The sequence below is a fragment of the Dendropsophus ebraccatus genome, chromosome 6 (genome assembly GCF_027789765.1).
Source record: "Dendropsophus ebraccatus isolate aDenEbr1 chromosome 6, aDenEbr1.pat, whole genome shotgun sequence".
Lineage (NCBI taxonomy): Eukaryota > Metazoa > Chordata > Amphibia > Anura > Hylidae > Dendropsophus > Dendropsophus ebraccatus.
In genome coordinates this window covers 88,180,310-88,203,591 of record NC_091459.1, presented here as the reverse complement: position 1 = coordinate 88,203,591, position 23,282 = coordinate 88,180,310, and the positions used below count along the sequence as shown (strand labels likewise).

The 23,282-nt window shown below is 45.9% G+C and overlaps 1 protein-coding gene across 1 annotated transcript in view; it reads right to left on the bottom strand.

Moving 5' to 3' along the window:
• The window catches only part of AP1S3 (adaptor related protein complex 1 subunit sigma 3), a 29,006-nt gene that overhangs the window by 4,818 nt on the left and 906 nt on the right, over positions 1 to 23,282 (bottom strand). Inside the window, exon 2 of the mRNA XM_069975344.1 lies at positions 1,497 to 1,675. Coding sequence (XP_069831445.1) covers positions 1,497 to 1,675 — 179 coding nt within the window. The remainder of the gene's footprint in view (positions 1 to 1,496; positions 1,676 to 23,282) is intronic.

Here is a 23,282-nt window from a genome sequence, read left to right as displayed (position 1 = left end):
ATTTGGATCTATGTGTTAGAAACGCAGCAGTGTAAGCAGGAAGGAGAAAGAACATTTCCAAGGGGCATTTTACCAATGACTGTACAAATACTAGTGTAACTGCTAGGCTAAAATGCTATAAAATGGTGGGAGTCTAGAATAAAGTGCATAATAATCCCTGTAAAACAACTGTCATTAAGGGATTATATTCATTGTTTTGGCAGAACACAACAGTGGCCTATCACCTAAAGGAGAATTTAGGATAGCTACAAATTTTATTTTGCAGAAGTTTGTTTTCTTAAAGATGTAAAAAGTTCCCCCATCTCTATCCTTCTGAGAGAGCAGGAGTCATCCAATTGAGAGAAGTTAAATCCCCCACAAGCCCCCTACTGATACATCAAGTAGTATGAACAGAGACAGATTTCTGGTGAGGCTCCTGGACAGAACGAGTAGTGATAGGAATCACTGCTTGAAGTACAGAGGTTGCTGAACCCAGCGATACTGATGGCCAGCTTTCCCCCATGTGCTGTATATTCTAATACCATGTTTCCCGAAAATAAGACGCCCTCCTAAAAGAAGACACCCCCAACTACCTTACCAACTAGCCTAAAGTAAGGCCTCCCCCCAAAATTAAGACACCCCTTCTCTAAACTAGGGCACCCCCTGAAAGTAAGGCCGCCCATTGCCACCCAGGACTCACCTAATCCCCTTGTGGACCTCCACAGCCAGAGCCGCAGGCAGCGGTCCATGGGCCCCCTCGTCCTCCAAACATGCTGCCGCCCATCCCGCCGGCATGTCCCACTGCTGATGCCCTCTGGGGAGGTCCGGGGGGTGGGATGCCTCATTTCTCTCCCCCCGGCCAGTTTTTAAGCAAAAATTAATATAAGGCACAGTCTTATTTTCAGGGAAACACGGTAAGAATACAGCACACTATGGTGACCCTGCTCTGTATCATTAGCATTGTGCGGCAGAGCCAGATCAGAGTGGGGGACCAGGAACTGCAGGGCTTAAGTAGCCCTGTAGTTCCCGACAGGAACGTTGGTGGCAGCAGAGGGGCTTGTGTTGCCCCCTACTGCTGCCACTCCACACAAAATCTATAAATCGAAAAAAATTATACAAAGTGATATAACAAGTGTAACCTGCCTATGCTGTTTGCATCTAGGTTTCCCAGGACAGAATAGAGTAACTCCCGGGAAAAACCTGTCTGGCAAGGTAAAGGTGGAAATATCAACAATAGCAATATGTTGTTTTTCCACTCTCAGGCAAGATTCCTGGACAGTAAGGGGAGTATGTCAGACAATTGGTATTAATATGGAAAAACTAGAAGTATTTCATGTAGTTCATCAAAACCTCCAGAAACTTATGTACAGATAAAGATTAAAAATGTGGAGACTATTTTTTTCATTTTTCCTTCTATAAAACTTTGTCCTGCAAAAAACTGTTATATGGGGGCGAGGCCACTGATACTGGTGTGTAGGCAAGCAGAAGAATGTATGCAATGTATACAAATCATGTACCTCTTGTACACAAGTTTTAAATCCTTCCAGTCCACAAAGCTGCTTGTCTTAGGACTCCGAGCCAGAATTATGTGCATCAACTCCCGGGTTATCTTGCGTTTCTCTTTCTCTGTCAGGGTTACATACCATTTCTGCAGTCTCAATTTCCCTTGCCGGCTGAACAGAAGGAGAAATCGAATCTACGAGAAAAGCCAGAGGAATCATGAAACCTAGCTTATAAAAACTATGCAGTGCAATACTTTCAATTACAAATGTCTCACATTTACTCCATAAGGGATGAGAAGCCGAGAACACCTATAAGTCAGGGTACAGAATTCTGAACAGTCTAGTAGAAAGTGACCATTGCCTCCCAGTGTCCATTACCAGTCACACTGCTGGTGATGAGAAAGACCGAGCATTATCTCCAGGGAAATATGTAAAAGACTGTGTGATATAATTATATAATATTATATTCCTCTACCCACAGTAATAAAGCAATTACACAAGTACAGGGTGAGGTAGAAACTCATTATTGTAGGTCATTACTGCACACAAGAAGCCTCCCATACAGCTTACAATCCTAATAGTATGAGAAGGGAGCTGCGGCCTCAGCACCTGACTGCTCCAGTAACTTTTATCCTTGGATTACCTGTACAGTCATTTTACATTTTATTAGGCATTCATGAGATCTCCAACGCTGACACGTCAACTGTTTTACAATATCAGGCATTTCCCCTATTATAATTTCTGACAACTGATGTCTCTTCAATGAAAAGTCACAATTCTCCATACAGCTAACATGGCCTTTCTACTGCAGTGTAACCAACCACACCCCACTTTGTACCCAGCTCAGCACTTTCATTTATCAAACACTATTGTTATTTAAACTAGCTGAATACTAAAGAGAAACTCAGAAGACCCTACAAAAATACGGGGAGGGGGGTGTAATACCTGCAATATTCTGTTATTAAAAGACACAAGAGGGGAGATTTATCAAACTGGTGTAAAGTAGAATTGGCTCAGTTGTCCCTAGCAACCAATCAGATTCCACCTTACATTTTTCAAAGAATCTGTGAAGAATGAAAAGTGGAATCTGATTGGTTGCTAGGGGCAAGTTTGATAAATCTCCCCCAAAGTGTATACAAGTGTGTACAATGTGAATGTACCCCTAAGAGTATTGTGACCAAATAAAAGCAAAAGACTGCATAGATTACAATTTTATACATAATCTACCCACAATACCCATTTTTACACATACTATACCCCTCAGCTGCTACAAAACCCGAAAATGAATAAAAAGCACAGCACAACCTCCCACATGGCACCTGGACACAGCACAACCTCCCACATGGCACCTGGGCACAGCACAACCTCCCACATGGCACCTGGGCACAGCACAACCTCCCACATGGCACCTGGGCACAGCACAACCTCCCACATGGCACCTGGGCACAGCACAACCTCCCACATGGCACCTGGGCACAACACAACCTCCCACCTGGCACCTGGACACAGCACAACCTCCCACATGGCACCTGGACACAGCACAACCTCCCACATGGCACCTGGGTACAGAACAACCTCCCACATGACACCTGGGCACAGCACAACCTCCCACATGGCACCTGGGTACAGAACAACCTCCCACATGACACCTGGACACAGCACAACCTCCCACATGGCACCTGGGCACAGCACAACCTCCCACATGACACCTGGACACAGCACAACCTCCCACATGGCACCTGGGCACAGAACAACCTCCCACATGGCACCTGGGCACAGCACAACCTCCCACGTGGCACCTGGGCACAGAACAACCTCCCACATGGGACCTGGGCACAGCACAACCTTCCACATGGCACCTGGGCACAGCACAACCTTCCACATGGCACCTGGGCACAGCATAACCTCCCATATGTCACCTGGGCACAGAACAACCTCCCACATGGCACCTGGGCACAGAACAACCTCCCGCATGGCACCTGGGCACAGAACAACCTCCCACTCAGAGCTTGGACAAAGTACACTCTCCTGTTTGTCATCTGAGTAAAGCACAGCCTTCAACCCATCATCTGGGCACAGCGCAGCCTCCTGCCCTTCACCTGGGCACAGCACAGCCTCTTTCTTACTTGGAGCCTGGACAAAGTGCAGCCTCCTACATGGCACCTTGGCACGGCAAAGTCTCCTATGCAGTGCCAAACACAAGTCCGTAACAGCTCACTTTTACTGGGAGAGACCTGAGCAGCACTTATGTAGTACCACTCATCTCTATATAATCAGACATTATTTATTTATTTATATAAATAATAATTATATTTCATAAGAATTCCCCTTGGATTTTACCTCAAAAGGTTATCACTCTTCTGCTTGTAGTGGGAGCTTTTAAGTGAATATCATAATATTACTTTACTCCAGACAATGATATTCCCTAGTACTGAAGCCAAAGTACCTATAAACAGGACTTTAGCAGAAAGTACACTGCTCAGGAACAGAAATAAAGCTACCTTTACACATAAGACTTAAAGCAGCCATGTTCTGAATGATCAATCATTCATTGGAACCATGAATGATCCCAACACAGCATGCTACATTAAAGCTGGTCTATTACAGTGACCTTACACAAAGTGGCAAATTACTAGTCAAATTCTTTTGATATAGCCGATTGCAGCCAAAAAGGGTCAGCAAAGGTTTTTGACACTAAAACAGTCGCTTGTGTCATTTTGAAACAATGGTTGGCCAAAATCACCCATTTCAGCCGTTTCTCTTATGTTTAAGGACAACACAATCCAGAGTGAACCAGACATGAGTTCTCACCAATATTGTCCATTTAAACACAAACAGATCAATTTTACAAACTTAGGTTAAGTGTTTATGAAAAAGATGGAAGCTTCTAACGTGTGTCATGTACTGACATGATACTATCGCCTGTGTTTAAGTACAAACACATCGAAAAACATAACATTGCCTTTTATAACTTGGGTTGCAAAGTCAGCCAAAGGAGAAGTGGCTAGGTATATAAATAGAGATTCTAATTATAAAGCACAAAAGGAAATCTTATAAGAATATAGAGAACAAATACCCTTTTATGTGTTTCCCAGAATTCCCCAAATTCTGTATGTTATGCATAAACAAGCTTCAGGGTCTTCTGAGTCATTTTATTCCAGATAATTTAGGGAACTGTTCATCTAAAAGCTGAATTCCCAGGTACTGGGCCTGGTGTGTATCCCTGCCTTCTTACAAACCAGGGCTAGAGCACTGCAATGAGAGGCATGGGACCAGACTAGTATCTATGCAATGTATTGAATCTTCAGGAAAATGATCTGCGACATAGCTAAGACTATTCAGATATCAAGCTATGCATACTGTTACGGCCGCGGCGGCGTCCCGCGTTCCGGGCCGCCGCCGCGACCGCTACCTGCCCTATGCAGCAGCCGGTGTCCATAGTCGGGGACCCGGCGCTGCTGTCACCTCGGCCCCGGGGGGCGCCTCACCTCTCCACGCTCCTGTCTCCCGCTGTGCCGGCCGGCGCGCGCGTCCCCGCCTCCTAGGGCGCGCGCGCGCCGGCTGTCTCAGATTTAAAGGGGCAGTGCGCTCCTAATTGGTAGTTGCACCCAATCACTCCCCTATAAATCCCAGCATGCCCTGTCCTTAGGGTTGGAGCCTCTACTTGCTTCCCATAGCGTTTGGCCCAGCCCCCTGTTGTTCCTGAGTCCTATCTGTTACCTGGTCCCAAGTCCCTGTTCCTGAGTCCTGTCCGTTACCCGGTCCCTAGTCCCTGTTCCTGGTTCCTGTTTCCCTGTCACTCCATCTGTTCCTGCGTTCAGCCTGTCACGTGCGCTCTCACCTGCAGACCATTGCCAGTGCCATCTCCTGCCTACTGCTCCTGCCACGCCTCGCCTGCCGACACCAGCAACCAAGCCAGGGGTAGCGACCTGGGGGTCGCCTGCCGCAGCAAGTCCATCCCGCCTTGCGGCGGGCTCTGGTGAAAACCAGCGGCCCCTTAGACTCCGCTCCCTGGTGAGGTTTGTGCCATCGCTGGTGCCGGTCCAGTGGATCCACTACTCCGGGCGTTACAGTAGGCTCCAACCATGGATCCCGGCGAGGTGCCAGATCTCCGTGACGTCGCCAGAGTGGTCGCGCAACAGGCTCAACAAATCCAGAAACAGTCACAGCAGATCCAGCAACTCACTGCCGCCTTACAGCAGCAGACTACTGCCCAGCGCACACCATCTCCTGACGCTGCTTCTTCACTCCGACTGGCTCTCCCAAGCAAGTACTCTGGGGACTCTAAGTTGTGCAGAGGATTCCTGACTCAGTGCACCATGCACATTGAACTTTTGAGTAGTCAGTTTTCCACCGAGCGCTCTAAAGTGGCTTTCATCATCAGCCTATTAGAGGGTAGAGCCCTGGCCTGGGCCACGCCACTGTGGGACCGTGATGATCCTGTTGCTGCCAATCTCCGGGCCTTCCTATTCGAGTTTCGCTCCGTCTTTGAGGAACCTGCCCGTGCTTCTTCGGCCGAGACTGCTCTCCTCAACCTCTCTCAAGGCAGCTCCTCTGTCGGTGACTACGCCATCCAGTTCCGCACCCTGGCAGCTGAATTGGACTGGAACGAGGCCGCCCTGTTGGCCACCTTCAAGAAGGGCCTGTCTAGTCGAGTGAGAGACGTGCTCGCTGCCCGAGACCTGCCTACCTCCCTGAACGAACTCATTCTACTGGCCACCCGAGTTGATACTCGTTTTTCGGAGAGGGAGGAGGAGGTTCGGCATGAACATTTACTAACCCATTCCCGTCGCCACCCCCAGCTGGCGCCGGTTTTCCAGAATCCTGACCTTTCGATGTCCCAGCCCTCTCCTGAGATTCCTATGCAGGTGGAACGGGCTCACCTGACGCCTGATGAAAGAATCCGGCGCCTGGAGCAGAATCTCTGTCTCTATTGCGGTGGTTCCGATCACTTCCGGCTGGGATGTTCCCTACGTCCCCAAACATCCGGAGGACGCTCGCACCTAGGTCCGGTGGGACAGGTGTCCCTAGGTGCGAATGCCACCATTCCAAGTCTGTCTATGCCTGTTTCCATCCGGACTCCCTCAGGACAAAATCATCAGACTACTGCCTTCCTCGATTCTGGCTCAGCAGGCAGTTTTATTGCGGCAACATTGGTCCAAAGATGGCGGCTACCCGTGACCCGACTAGCCAGGCCCCTGACTATCTCCTCGGTCACGGGCGAAATTCTTACCGACCGTGTGTACTACCAGACCGCATCTTTAGTCCTCCAGGTGGGTCCTTCACATCAAGAAGAGATATCCTTCTACGTTCTGCCCCATTCTTCCCCCGCGGTCCTCCTGGGACTCCCGTGGCTACAAGAACATGCCCCTCAGCTGGACTGGAGAACCGGGGAGATTCTCAGTTGGGGTCAGGACTGTTCCCACCAGTGTCTCAAGTCATCTCAGACCAAGTGTATTTTGTCATTTCCTGTCCCGGCCAAGCCTCTATCCGGCCTACCGGCAGAAGACCAAGACTCGGCGGATGCCTTCTCTGCCGAGGTGTACCCTCTCCCCGTACCCAAGACTAAGGTCGTGTCCTCTCACCACCGGAAGAACTTACAGAAGGTCCCTTGCCACGTTATACCGCCTGATCGCCTAGTACCAGTCGTCACCTCCACTCTTCAGAGAGTACCCCCCGGAAAGACTCATGTTCACCCTGCGCTTCGAAGAGGTATTTTGAACTGGGGACATTCCTCGTTGGAGGCCGGGCACCCGGGAGTCCGTAAGACCGGCCAACGGATCTCTCGCCACTACTGGTGGCCCAGCCTATCCCAAGATGTCAAAGACTTTGTGGCTTCCTGTGCCATTTGCAGGCAAGAAAGAGGGGGAGGCCAAAGGGGGGGGGTACTGTTACGGCCGCGGCGGCGTCCCGCGTTCCGGGCCGCCGCCGCGACCGCTACCTGCCCTATGCAGCAGCCGGTGTCCATAGTCGGGGACCCGGCGCTGCTGTCACCTCGGCCCCGGGGGGCGCCTCACCTCTCCACGCTCCTGTCTCCCGCTGTGCCGGCCGGCGCGCGCGTCCCCGCCTCCTAGGGCGCGCGCGCGCCGGCTGTCTCAGATTTAAAGGGGCAGTGCGCTCCTAATTGGTAGTTGCACCCAATCACTCCCCTATAAATCCCAGCATGCCCTGTCCTTAGGGTTGGAGCCTCTACTTGCTTCCCATAGCGTTTGGCCCAGCCCCCTGTTGTTCCTGAGTCCTATCTGTTACCTGGTCCCAAGTCCCTGTTCCTGAGTCCTGTCCGTTACCCGGTCCCTAGTCCCTGTTCCTGGTTCCTGTTTCCCTGTCACTCCATCTGTTCCTGCGTTCAGCCTGTCACGTGCGCTCTCACCTGCAGACCATTGCCAGTGCCATCTCCTGCCTACTGCTCCTGCCACGCCTCGCCTGCCGACACCAGCAACCAAGCCAGGGGTAGCGACCTGGGGGTCGCCTGCCGCAGCAAGTCCATCCCGCCTTGCGGCGGGCTCTGGTGAAAACCAGCGGCCCCTTAGACTCCGCTCCCTGGTGAGGTTTGTGCCATCGCTGGTGCCGGTCCAGTGGATCCACTACTCCGGGCGTTACACATACTTAACTGGGTACAAACATTTGTCATATACACAGATTACAATTTAATCCATTCACTGGGTTACCTGTGACATTAAACAGTGGCATATATGAGATAAGTAACTATCCCATATAAGTCATAATAGGTTGTTTTTACATCACTGTACTAACCAAAATGATTCCTTATCCCAGAAAAAAAAAACTTGACAACTAGACTTCTCACTTCTATGCTATTCACTGCTTGTTTTTAGGGGAAATCCATCTCTAGTAGCAGAGATAGCAAGACAGAACACAGGAAGTGTGGGCTTAGTTTAGTAACTGCTCTATGTAGAAGAGAGGAAGAGCCTGAACTGTTTACATACAATTTATAGGCCTGTATGCCTTCATAAAGGAGGATCAGAGTTCTGTCTGAAAGGTAAATCAAAGTTTCAAATCATTATTAGTGCTTAGAGTAAACCAATCACTGCTGTGCTGCGGATATATGTACACAGTGCTGCCTCCTGAATATAATCTCCCATCCCCATGCTTTTAGTCTGCAGGCTTGTCTTTAAAGCGCAACTATAATTTCAGTAGCCAAAAAATGAAATTTCTCAAATAAAAAGCCCACGTGTTACCCTTTTAAAAAGAGCCCTAAACTGCGTTGATAGTGTGTACGCTCGCTGAGATATCCCCAGTTGTTTGGCTCAGAAGAATAAATGAATTTTTCTCCTGGCTGACTGAATGTGGGCGTGGCCTGTCCCTCATCTCCCTGGCTGGGTCCCTCCATTCACTGACCAGCACCTTAGCAGATGTATCACACATAGCAGGATCAGATAGAGCCCCAGAAGATGGTATCACACACAGTGGGATTAGATACAGTCATCTGCTCTCATAACACTGTAGGATAATGTCAGCCATGGAGGTGGGGGCACCTGCTGCAGACATCTGATAGTGAGTGCTATATGTACTATGGAAGGACTACAGCTGTGTTGTGCTGGGACTTGTAGTCCTCCCCTCAGTGACTCACCCACTCTCCCTCATGCAGTACATTGGCTGGGTCATGGCTGGAATGTCCCTCCTTGTTGAAGCACTGAGTACTTGTCCCTCCATCCATCTCCTCCCCTGCGCTGCTCCTCACACACAACACCCTCAGCTCTGCTTAGTCACCTCTGTGAGGGGAGGGGGGAGAACGTGCTGCTAGGAGGGTGGGAGGAGGGTTTGTTTATGTCTCTCTCTGTGTCAGGGCTGTTATCTGATCCTCCGTACACTCAGGACGGATCTGCAGGGAGGGAGCGTGTCCAGCAGGAATGCAGAAATAAGTCAGAGCCAGAGAGGGCTATAAGGGCATAGTCAGCCTTATGTATTTAAAAAACTGTTCATTTTAGGTTATTAATGTATATTGCAAAAAGTCTTATCATGACCTAAGCTAACTAAAACTAAATGGTCAAAATATTTTATAGTTGTGCTTTAACAACAGCCTAGTGTAACTCCTTTATTGCCTTTTCTTTCAACTCTACTCACATAGCACCATGCAAAGCCAGAGTATCTGTAACCCTTCTTCACCCCAAATGTCATATATAGTAGTGTACTATATAAATCATCAGCGGATCACAGTGCTAGCGAGAAATAGCTATGCACCATGGAGGGGACTATCAGGAGCTCAATAACAGAAGTGAGTTTTGTCTTGGGATGATAAACCAGGTACAATGTGTTTACTAAGTTTTTTTTTTTTTTTTTTTAACTATATGGTATAAAAAGGTATAAATTACCCTTAAAGGGAATATGTCAATCAGAAAATGACTTATTGATGAAATAATATTCGACATGAAGAGAAAGGAGCTGTTGCACATCACACCTATGGCTGACACTAATGCCACTCGGCTACATTTAAAAACCAATGCCAGGACGTTGGTATATAATTTGATCAAACCATATTGCCCCATGTACCACGTGCAGGTCTCCTGGTTCACATGGGTCCCTACACAAACTCCACACTGTGTCGGTAGCTTTCTCCGCCAGTGGTGCCTGCTGGGTTTGGGGGGGGGGGCACTTTGGGTTTGGTCCTGTGACATTGGGGTTGCAAGGCCATTCCATGGCCTCCCTTCCCGGTTTGTGCATGCTTTGCAGGGTTAGCGGTTGCTGACCAACACAGTGTGGAGTTAGTGTAGGGACCCATGTGAACCAGGAGACCGGCACGTGGTACACGGGGCTATTATGGTTTGATCAAATTATATACCAACATCCTGGCGTTGGTTTTTAACCCCTTCAGGACCAGGCTAATTTTCGTTTTTGCGTTATTCTTTTTTCCTCCTTGTGCTTAAAAGGCCCTAGCACTTGCATTTTTCCACCTAGAGACCCACATGAGCCCTTATTTTTTGCGTCACTAATTGTACTTTGCAATGACAGGCTGAATTTTTGCATAAAGTATACTACGAAACCAGAAAAAATTCAAAGTGTGGTGAAATTGAGAAAAAAAAACGCATTTCTTTTATTTGGGGGAAATGTGTTTTTACGCCATTCGCCCTGGGGTAAAACTGACTTGTTATGCATGTTCCTCAAGTCGTTACGATTAAAACGATATATAACATGTATAACTTTTATTGTATCTGATGGCCTGTAAAAAATTCAAACCATTGTTAACAAATATACGTTCCTTAAAACCGCTCCATTCCCAGGCTTATAATGCTTTTATCCTTTGGTCTATGGGGCTGTATGAGGTGTAATTTTTTGCGCCATGATGTTTACTTTCTATCGGTACCTTGATTGCGCATATACGACTTTTTGATCGCTTTTTATTACATTTTTTCTGGATTTGATGCAACCAAAAATGCGCAATTTAGCACTTTGGGATTTTTTTGCGCTGACGCCATTTACCGTGCGAGATCAGGAATGTTATTTATTAATAGTTCGGGCGATTACGCACGCGGCGATAGCAAACATGTTTGTTTGTTTATTTATTTACTTTTATTTATAACCTGGGAAAAGGGGGGTGATTCAAACTTTTATTAGGGGAGGGGGCTTTTTATTGACAACACTTTTTTTTACTTTTACACTTATACTATACTTCTAGTATAAGTGCACTGATCTCTCATAGAGATAGATATGCTGCAGAGATCCACGAGATAGGCACTCGTTTACTTCCGGCTGCCGGAAGTAAACGAGTGCCGAGCCGGGGACGGCGCCATCTTGGAGCGGTCCCCGGCTGGCAGCACACACTGAGATCGCTCCTCCGGGATAACGTCCCGGAGGAGCGATCTCCGCCACTAGACACCAGGGATAAGCTGAATCCGGTAATCGGATGCAGCTTTCATGTTTGACAGCTGCATCTGATTACTGTATTAGCGGGCACGGCGATTAGACCGTGCCCGCTAATACCGGCGGTCCCGGGCTACAAGCAGCACCCGGGACCGCCGCGGTTCAGAGCGCGGCCCCGCTCTGAACGCCCGCACCCACGCGAGGACGTACAGTTACGCCCTCGTGCGGGAAAGGGTTAAATGTAGCCAAGAGGCATTAGTGTCAGCCATAGGTGTGATGTGCACACATGTCCTATTGTTTAAATAATGTTTTTAAATTGCACATATTTTTAAGAATATTTGGAGGCATTTTTTCTAATTTTTTATTTTAATGTCTATATTATAAAATAATCTTAAAATCTTGCAGTTTTCATTTTCACCACTCCGGCTAAAACAAACTGAGACTACCAGTTGTGTCTGTGGTGAAATGAGGAGTCTGCTGTAAAGTGATCTGTACAGCATTACAGCGTCAGATGACACCAGTAGATGGAGGAGACAGTAGCAGTTCCCTGTGGAATGACGTTTTTAAAAGGTCACAGAGCATGTTTCACATTCATCTCAAGGGGACAGACTCTGTCTATAGTTATCTTTGTCCATGAGGCATGCTGTAAAGCATATCACTAAATGCTGTTAAGAAGAGGAAATATGGCAGCCCCTATAATAAAGTGAAGAAAGTGAAATAAAGAAAATTTTAAGTTTTAGTATCTGACTCTAATTAGCATCTGACTCCCTGACTGATTTCCCTGACTGATGGTTGAACTCTCTATGCAGTGTACGGACAAACAGGCGTGTGTCACTTGTCTGATGACTTTACAAACCTGTATACACAGCCCTGAGCTGGTCATAATCGCCCACTACAGAAAAATCCACCAAACTATTTAAACAGAAACTTTGGCTCAAAGGCATAAAAAAGAAATTATTATAAGGAGTAATTCCTTTAAGAGAACCCATGATTAGAAAATAGAGCAGAAAGGGCAACTTCAGATAACCTGCTCTATTTTCACATCACAGTTACAGTGTCAGGAACAGCTACTCTTTGAAGCAAAGCCTGCTGTGATACCCCCTCCAACCCATTCCAACAATGTGCCAGCTCTGAAAGAACAGGCAGGAACACAGCACACAGTGGGTGGAGATGCATCACCAAAGACATGTTCTAAAAATTACACTTTGCACTAAGAAAAAAATTGGAACCATTTATGATTTATTCATAACCACTTCTAGCTGCCCTGTAAATCTGTGAGCAAACTACTGACTGTCATGCAACAGCCTGTGTACACGGAATCATTCTTCAGACAAAGGCAATGACCTGAAAATTCCCAGGTAGCACCACATCTTGTTATTGGAACAGTTCCACAGCAAAAGAGAGGCACTGCTAGTATCACAGGGGAAACTGGCATGTAGAAAATTCACTTTAAGGTGTACCTGTGGTTTCAAAAGATTTTTAAAAACCTGAATGGTTAAGCTAGTTTAATAGTGGTGGCAATGCAATTTTAGTTCTCTACCTGCTGCTACTAAACTCCTGAGAGCCCCCTCCATAGTGTACATTCTATCCATTTTAGGAGGCCACAGCTCAACTGTACACAGGCAGTAACTACAGAGGTACTTCCTTTCCCTTACTTCTCTGGCCAATCATAGAACAGCTTCTATTCCTTTCTGCTGTGCCAATAACATAGTGCTGGACTGAACAGACTGGCACTGTGCGCGGGATAATTTACACAGTACAGTATTGCAGACAGCATGAGGCAGGAAAGGGGGGTTACCGATATATAAGCAGAAAGGCAAGAAACAGCAGTAGCAGAACAAGGTAGGGGTTACACTAAGCACTGAACTGCTTTTGATAATGATCATAATAGACCTGCAAAATAATGATATAGGGGAAACTTACATTCAGGACACAGCGTACATTGTACATACAGTAGTAAGAGCTCTATTATTTACTTAGCCCAGAACTTTATGAGAGGAAAGCCTTAAATTACCTTTTAGGCACAGTTTGAGCTCTCCAGGGGAGGCAGACAAGCTCACAGTGCATGCTATATCCCTGTTTGCTGTGCAAAAAATAATTTTTTAAGGGAGTGTCCAGTTTTGCACAATAAGCCATTAGGGCAAATAAACACGACAGGGGGTTCCTTTCTCTATGAGCCGGAGCAGAAGGCTACTGAAAAGAACACATGCACGGCTTGGCACAACGATGGAATACATGGTCACCTATCAATGTGAACATGGCAGTAGAAAATGAACAACTCAGTATTTACTAAGTTACTAAACTTTACGTACAGATCATAGGAAATTTTCTTGTGGGATCACAGAATCGACTAGCATGATCTCACATATATTTATAGCATATCAAAAGAACATTTTGAACTGTTGGATTTCTCCTTTTACTGACCCCCATTATACAGTATGAGATTAAAGATGGGAAAAACCTGTTTACACTCCACATTGTTTAAACCAAAAACATGCTGTAATATAAAAAATCATGGTTGCAGATCTGATGATTTTTACAATGTGAGAACTAATAAAGATTAAGAAGTCACTGTCATTAAAAATAACTTTTGAATTGTCATCAGGCATGTCAAAAGTTATTGATTGCAGCAGGTCTCACTGCTGAGACCCACTGAGATCAGGACATATAGTAGAGACGAGAGCACAGCGCATTATACCCTACGGGGCTAAGGTTCACACATGTTTTTTGCTGTCCATTTAACAGATCCGTTTAATAAAGAAAAATAAATGAATGAAAGAACTAATGCATTTGTGTGCATCCGTGTGGATTTTTTTTTTCAATGACTTTCATTATAAAGAACGGATCAAAACGCATACATTTTTTAAGGGTACACAAAAACATGGTTAACCACATTTTTGTGTATGCTAAAAAAAATGATGCGTTTTGATCTTTTTTTTTTCATTAAACGGATCCGTTAAACCCAGCCTAAACTGTCGGAATTAGTAAGCGGCCAGAGAGTGGATCGCGCACTCTCTCCCTGGCTAAATCCTCTGATCGCAGTGGGTCTCAGCAGTGAGATCTGCCGCAATCAATAACCTCTGATATGTCTAGTGACAGGTCAAAAGTTATTTTTAATGACAGTGACTAAGTTATTATTTGTTTTTCTGATCAAATCTTATTGGCAGACCAGGCAATCACGGACCTCAGCAGCAACGTGTCATCCACATGTCACCATGAAAGTGTGTTAATAGATGCACACCCAAACAGTGGCCGTAAAATAAGAATAAAGAATTATAAAATCTGATGAAGGGAAATAAGAGCTTATTCCATTGTCCGGATTTTATGGCCCTAACTCCCTAAAACTCATCTGACACCTTTTATCCACTTATTGTTTTATGGAAATCTACTTCTATACATACTGGAATACCAGGAGAAAGGTGATACATGTTCTTAGCCAAAAAAACAAACAAACTACTCTTAAAGGGGTATTTCAGCCCCCCAAAAAAGGTAATCACTGGCCACAGAAAAGATCTGAGATTGGCTGGGTTGGAAGTTTCTGCAAGGATGACCTATCACAGGAATCATGGAGCAGCAGTGAGCAGTGGGGACTAGGAACCTATGAAATAGTAGAGGCAGGAGGTTGGGACAGGCGAGCATGATTAAATTGAATAATTTTATAGCACACTAATTGACCTAAAAATTTTCTGGAGCTGGAATATCCCGGACCTGACCCGAGGTGCTGACAGTATGAAGTAGATGGTAGAACAGTTTTAAGCATGTTACATTTGGCTATTATGTCCATGGAGGCGATACTGCACAATATCAATTCTCCTACTGTAATGAAGAGTGACAGAGTAGTAGTGGTGTAGCACTTGTGCTGCGCTCTGGCACACCTTACCACTCCTTCCTTTTCTATAGGAATATCCTTTGCTACAGGCCTCCTGCACACTCTTGCTACGTTCCTGGTCCACGCATGCGCAGCTAATGCCAGAGGCCAGGCAACTAAGAATATTCATATAGAAGAAGGAGAAGCGGTAAGGCGTGCCAAAGCACAGCACAAGCACCATCACTACGCTTTCACTCTTCATTACAGTAGGAGAATTGATATTGTGCAGTATCTCTTCCACAGACAAAACAGCCAAAGGTATCATGCTCAGTGGCGTAGCGACCGCGGTCGCAGCGGTCGCCTCCGAGACCGAGCCGCTACCAAGGGGGGCCTGCGAGGTCCTCCTTGCCACTGCACTGCACCCCTCCCACTCCCTCTACTGACCGCAAGCAATGTTTTGCTTGCGATCACAAGAGGCAGGCTGCGACGGGCCCCCGGCTGACTTGCGGCTCCCCAGGTAGCTCTGTGTGCGGCGGGGAAGTACTTCGAGAAGCTCCGCCCCCGCTGCGGAAAGCCCCGCTAGCGCGTGTGACTAGGGGACTAGAGACATCATACAGGTGAGTATAGAGTATAGAACAAGAGGATGATGAGGGGTGTAGTGGTATGATGATGAAGGAACAAGAGGATGATGAGGGGTGTAGTGGTATGATGATGAAGGAACAAGAAGATGATAAAGGAACAAGAGGATGATGAGGGGTGTAGTGGTATGATGATGAAGGAACAAGAGGATGATGAAGGGTGTAGTGGTATGATGATAAAGGAACAAGAGGATGATGAAGGAACAAGAGGATGATAAGGGGTGTAGTGGTATGATGATGAAGGAACAAGAGGATGATGAAGGGTGTAGTGGTATGATGATGAAAGGGCAGGAAGATGAAGGGGTAGTAGTATTATGATGGAGGTTTTTGTAGTATAATGATGGAGGGGCAGGAGGATGAAAGGGGTAGTAGTATGATGATGGAGGGGCAGAAGGAGGGGACAACATGGGGGGCATCTGTAAGGGGGATAAAATCTGGTGCCATCTACATGGGGGGCTATCTATATGGGGGATAACATGGGGTGCATCTATATGGGGGATAACATGAGGGACATCTATAATAGGGACAACACAGGGGGCCATCTATAAGGGGGAAACATTGGGGGGCCATCTATAAGGTGGACTACACCGGGAGTATACAATAGGGCATGCACAGAGGGGGATATGTACTATAAGTGGGGTTAACATAGTGTCAGGGCTACCTACTAAATGAGGGTGTAAAGGGGCCAATACAGATGTGCAGTGTGTATAGAGATGAGGATGGTGCCAGAGTGAGGAGTCTAATATGTCTGTCTGGCAGATTCTGTGGATTCGTTCGGAGAAGTTCTCATAATGGCCCAGGGCAGATGGAGAAGATGAAAAGGGAAGAACTCCAATCAGAGAAGACGTCCCCTGTGAGTCACTTGATATACACTACCGTTCAAAAGTTTGGGGTCACATTGAAATGTTTTTGTTTTTTTAAAGGAAAAGCACAGTACTTTTCTATGAAGATAACTTTAAACTAGTCCTAACTTTAAAGAAATACATTCTATACATTGCTAATGTGGTAAATGACTATTCTAGCTGCAAATGTCTGGTTTTTGGTGCAATATCTACATAGGTGTATAGAGGCCCATTTCCAGCAACTATCACTCCAGTGTTCTAATGGTACAATGTGTTTGCTCATTGGCTCAGAAGGCTAATTGATGATTAGAAAACCCTTGTGCAATCATGTTCACACATCTGAAAACAGTCTAGCTGGTTACAGAAGCTACAAAACTGACCTTCCTTTGAGCAGATTGAGTTTCTGGAGCATCACATTTGTGGGGTCAATTAAACGCTCAAAATGGCCAGAAAAAGAGAACTTTCATCTGAAACTCGACAGTCTATTCTTGTTCTTAGAAATGAAGGCTATTCCATGCGAGAAATTGCTAAGAAATTGAAGATTTCCTACAACGGTGTGTACTACCCACTTCAGAGGACAGCACAAACAGGCTCTAACCAGAGTAGAAAAAGAAGTGGGAGGCCGTGTTGCACAACTAAGCAAGAAGATAAGCACATTAGAGTCTCTAGTTTGAGAAACAGACGCCTCACAGGTCCCCAACTGGCATCTTCATTAAATAGTACCCGCAAAACACCAGTGTCAACATCTACAGTGAAGAGGCGGCTGCGGGATTTTGGGCTTCAGGGCAGAGTGGCAAAGAAAAAGCCATATCTGAGATTGGCCAATAAAAGAAAAAGATTAAGATGGGCAAAAGAACACAGACATTGGACAGAGGAAACTGGAAAAAAGTGTTGTGGATGGATGAATCCAAGTTTGAGGTGTTTGGATCACAAAGAAGAACGTTTGTGAGACGCAGAACAAATGAAAAGATGCTGGAAGAATGCCTGATGCCATCTGTTCAGCATGGTGGAGGTAATGTGATGGTCTGGGGTTGCTTTGGTGCTGGTAAGGTGGGAGATTTGTACAGGGTAAGGCTGGGTTCACACACAGTATATTTCAGGCAGTATTTGGTCCTCATGTCAGGTCCTCATAGCAACCAAAACCATTGTAAGCACAGAAAGGCTATGTTCACATAATGGTGAAATTGAGTGGATGGCCGTCATTTAATGGCAAATATTTGCTGTTATCTTAAAACAACGGCTGTTGTATTGAAATAATGGCAGTTATATACTGTTATATGGCAGCCATCCACTCAATTTCAACATTGTGTGAACAGATCCTTTGTGTTTTTAATCCACTCCTGGTTTTGGTTGCAATATGAGGACCACGATACTGACTGAAATATACGTAGTGTGAACCCAGCCTAAAATGGATTCTGAATAAGGAAGGCTATCACTTAATTTTGCAACGCCATGCCATACCCAGTGGACAGCGCTTGATTGGAGCTAATTTCATCCTACAACAGGACAATGACCCTAAACACACCTCCAAATTGTGCAAGAACTATTTACACCAGAAGCAGGCAGCTGGTATTCTATCGGTAATGGAGTGGCCAGCGCAGTCCCCAGATCTGAACCCCATTGAGCTGTTGTGGGAGCAGCTTGACCGTATGGTACGCCAGAAGTGCCCATCCAACCAATCCAACTTGTGGGAGCTGCTTCTAGAAGCGTGGGGTGCAATTTCTCCAGCTTACCTCAACAGATTAACAGCTAGAATGCCAAAGGTGTGCAATGCTGTAATTGCTGCAAAAGGTGGATTATTTGACAAAAGCAAAGTTTGATGTAAAAACAATGTTATTTCAAATACAAATCATTATTTCTAACCTTGTCAATGTCTTGACTCTATTTTCTATTCATTTCACAACGTATGGTGGTGAAGAAGTGTGACTTTTCATGGAAAACACAAAATTGTTTGGGTGACCCCAAACTTTTGAACGGTAGTGTAACTGCACTGTAATGTATATGGTGTACAGTGCATCCACCTCTATATGACTGTATGAAGTGATATTGGTCTATGTACAGAGGTTTTTATTCAGTAGCAGCGGTGGTGTTAGTCAGTATGTGGTGGTGTTAGTCAATAGCAGCGGTGGTGTTAGTCAGTATGTGGTGTTATTAGTCAGTATGTGGTAAGGGGGGGCCCAAGTTGACCTCTTGCACCAGGGCCCAAGAGACATTAGCTACGGCCCTGATCATGCTTAAAACTGCACTACCATCTCCTTCATACTGTCAGCACCTTGGGTTGGGTCCAGGTGCTGACAGATTCCCTTTAAAGTAAATCTGTCATCAGAAATTGCTCTGCTATGTAAAGGGGTTGCCCTTTCAGATCATCTGGTGTCAGAAAGTTATATAGATTTGTAATTTACTTCTATTAAAAAATCTCAAATCTTCCCATAGTTATTAGCTGCTGCATGTCCTGCAGGAAATGTTTTATTTTCAGTCTGACAAAGTGCTCTCTGCTGACATCTCTGTTTGGGACAGGAACTCTCTAGAGAAGTAGGGGCTTTCTATGGGGATCCCAATATAAAACCTCTCCTGCTCTGGACAGTTCCTGTCTCTGCCAGAGATGTCAGCAGACAGCACTGTGTCAGACGGAAAATAAAACATTTCCTGCATGACATACAGCAGCTAATAAGTATGGGAAGATTTGAGATTTTTTTAAATAGAAGTTAATTACAAATCTATCTAACTTTCTAACACCAGTTTATTTGAAAGAGAAAGATTTTCGCTGAACAACCCCTTTAACCCCAATATAGTTGAAATAATTTTCATTAATACTATTATTACTTATATTATAGCACCTAAACTTTCTTAGTGGGAAACCCCATTAAGTGGGTATTCCAGCAATATGTAATTCTAAAGGATTTAAAAATAGCAAACCATCCATACTCACCTTCCCTGATTCTCAGCAGCCACCATCCTGACAGTTACTAGTCCCCACTGCTTCCTTCTTCCTGTGACATGTCATTCCTACAGGTAATATCCCTACTGGTGATCTGCCTTGGCCGGTGATTGGATGAGTGTGCATTACCTGAATGGACGAGGATTCAGAAGAAGAAAGTGGCATGGAGCACTGGTGACCAGGATCTGTCAGAACAAAAGCTGTGGGGGATCAGGGCAGGTGATTATGCTATGTTTGTTATTTTTCAAGCACTCCCATTCCTTATTTGCAACCCTTTTCGGGTGCCTAAAGGTGTTTCTGCACAGAACAGTATAAATAACTTATGGCCAGTCCTAACAGCAATCTACTACTGTTTAGCTTTACATTCAAAATCATCATGAATGTGGATATTTCTGTCTAGAGATATGATAAAACCTCTGTTACCTATTACTCTGGGTGCCCATTTCTCGTAAAATTCAATAAGCACCGTCATCTCAGACAGACTTTGCACAAATCAATGGGAGTGAAAAAAATATTTCTTCTTATCAGAGATGTCTTTGTCCTTTATTTTTATAGGGCTCCTTTCCTGCACCCCCAACCAAACTTTCCTTCACCTTGAAAAAAAGGTTAGTTACATGGTGCCCATGGAAGTCTTTGGACAGGAGAGCTGTGACCAGAAAGATGGGAGGAGGGGTGATTGGAGATGGCCAGAAGCAAATAGACTACAGAATATCTTACTCCAAGGCTTGATACACAGTGTATACTGCTCAGTTCTACTCTATAATGTCTTCTATGCTCTTGTTTTGTAGGGTAAACAATAAAAAGCAAAAAAAGCGGAATCCTTTTCTGTGTGTTTGCAGTGTACAGTATATAGCCATTTTAGAGGCTACGCCCCACCAATTAGTTCAAAGACAGTTAGAAAAATAAAGGTGACACCAGCACCTAATGAAAAATGCCATAACCAAAGTTTAAAATAGCTATAAACAGTGCAACCTCTCAAGAACATACAGCTTGTCCTGAAAGCCTACCTAAAACAATAAATGCAAAACTACTTATATATACTCTATGCTCAGCCAGTGATCTACAACTTTCAGCCTCTCACTCCTGTAACCAGCAACTGGCTTGGACTCTGTGTCACCAAACTGGTTTGGCTTGGGGCAAGACCAGAGAGCAGATTCTAAGTACCCTGCAGGTGGCAGATGGGAGCACCCAGTAGTGCACAGAACTAGGCCGCCTGAGAGCAGTAAGTGACACCAGCCGAAGCTCCAGCTGGGCACAATCACAACTTCTATCTGCAAGACTTCTCTTGCGCTGCACCAATTCTGTAGCCCTCACTGGGTAATGGCTCCACGTGTCTATATCACCAATGTCATGACAATGGGCTAATCTGTTGGACACAATCAGCACAATGTACCTACTGTCACTCCTTCGATTTAGATTGTAAGCTCTTATGGGCAGGACTGTTCTCTTTTGTGTAATTTTTTGTTTTGAATACTTGTCATTTCACTTCCCTAATTGTTAAGCTCTATGGAATATCTTGGCATTATATAAATAAAGATTATTTTTATTATCTCTAGATACAAGTGTACACAGGAATAATAACATAACATCAGTCATGGCCAGCCTAATAGAATAGACACTATGATAGTTGTGAATTCGCTACATGAAGCCTTTCTGGTGTTGGCACTCTGCTATAATAGATCACCCAGCATGATGCTATTCCCCTGACAGTTTTCATCTCTACCGCAAGAAGCTTAGAAATAAGAGATATAGAACAAAGGCCGTTTCCTAAGGGTTTATCGCTGCAATGCTCATCTTAGCTGCAACTGTAATCTTTAGCATTGTGCATAGAAGAAAGGGAAACGAACAGAGAAAAAGAATCATTTGATAAAGTCACCGACACTTACCTCCCTGGTTCCTGCGGCGCCACTGCTATTTTGCCACTCTGTCTCGTTCAGCGGCTTCCTGGAGCTGTTGTTGGGACGTTGAAGGCCCACCCAGCCAATTAGCAGCTGCAGTGGTGTCCCGTTTCTGTCGCTGATTGGCTGAGCGGCTGAACAGGTCCCAGAGGTGGCCAAACATCAGAGCTGAGCGGTAAGATACAGGTGGCACTGCTGATGCTAGGGAGGTAAGTGTCCTTTATTTTTAAATACCCCATCCCAGAGCATATATCAAAAACGCCCTAATCCAGAGTACCTCTTTACAGCGAATGTACCAGTTCCAGAAGTGAAATGGTTTTTTTTAACCACCTGGTGGTCTATTTTTTAAATCGACACCAGGTTCCCACGATTGGCGTTATTGTCTTCATGTGCACCGACCTACTCTATGTACTGGAGGCAGCATGGAAAACCCAGAGTATTGACATTCCCTCCTCTCAGTGACGTGGCCAGGCTTGATTCTAATGGACGAGCGTCACCAGTGGAAGGGGATATTGTTACAATGGGGGTGCGGGGCCCAACTCCAGTGCATAGAGCAGGCCGGTGCACATGAAAAGCACAGCGCCAATCACAGGAATAGATAATAAGACAATCATCAGTTATAGTTACTAACACTATCAGCACTCCTATCGCAGCACTGATATGTACACTGCCCAAGTTCCCACCATGGCCTGGCAGATCTGCCAGCAGAACTACAAACTCCTGCTGACAGTAGTGTGTATCCTCCCAGTGATATATCAAAAACAGTGACTACAGACAGACAGTGCACAAAGCAGTAACTGTAGATAGCCTTACAGGATATGACACAGTGACTGTAGATAGTACACAGCACAGTGACTGTAGACAGTATACAGATCAGTGACTGTAGATAGCATATAAAGCAGTGACTGTACATAGTATATGAACCAGTAACTGTAGACCGTATACAGCACAGTGACTGTGCACAGATAGAATACAGCACAGTGACTGTAGACAGTATACAAAGCTGTGTCTGTATATAGTATACAGCTGGATCCTGGGTTATGTGCTTTCCATATGATGAGGACACTTGTATACCCCTGTACAGCTCTATCATCAGGACACTTGTACACCCTTGGACTCCCTGCTGTAGTGATGTGTATTCCCCCTTGGTCTTGCAGTGATGTGTATTCCCCCTTGGTCCGCCTGCTGTAGTGATGTGTAGTCCCCCTTGGTCCGCCTGCTGTAGTGATGTGTAGTTCCCCTTGGTCCCCCTGCTGTAGTGATGTGTAGTCCTCCTTGGTCCTCCTGCTGTAGTGATGTGTAGTCCCCCTTGCCCTCCCTGCTGCAGTGATGTGTAGTCCCCGTAGTACCCCTTGCCCTCCCTGCTGTAGTGATGTGTAATCCCCCTTGGTCTTGCAGTAATGTGTAGTCCCCCTTGGTCCCCCTGCTGTAGTGATGTGTAGTCCCCCTTGGTCCCCCTGCTGTAGTGATGTGTAGTCCCCCTTGGTCCCCCTGCTGTAGTGATGTGTAGTCCCCCTTGCCCTCCCTGCTGTAGTGATTTGTAGTCCCCCTTGCCCTCCCTGCTGTAGTGATGCGTAGTCCCCCTTGCCCTCCCTGCTGTAGTGATGCGTAGTCCCCCTTGCCCTCCCTGCTGTAGTGATGCGTAGTCCCCCTTGGTCCCCCTGCTGTAGTGATGCGTAGTCCCCCTTGGTCCCCCTGCTGTAGTGATGCGTAGTCCCCCTTGGTCCTCCTGCTGTAGTGATGCGTAGTCCCCCTTGGTCCTCCTGCTGTAGTGATGCGTAGTCCCCCTTGCCCTCCCTGCTGTAGTGATTTGTAGTCCCCCTTGCCCTCCCTGCTGTAGTGATGCGTAGCCCCCCTTGGT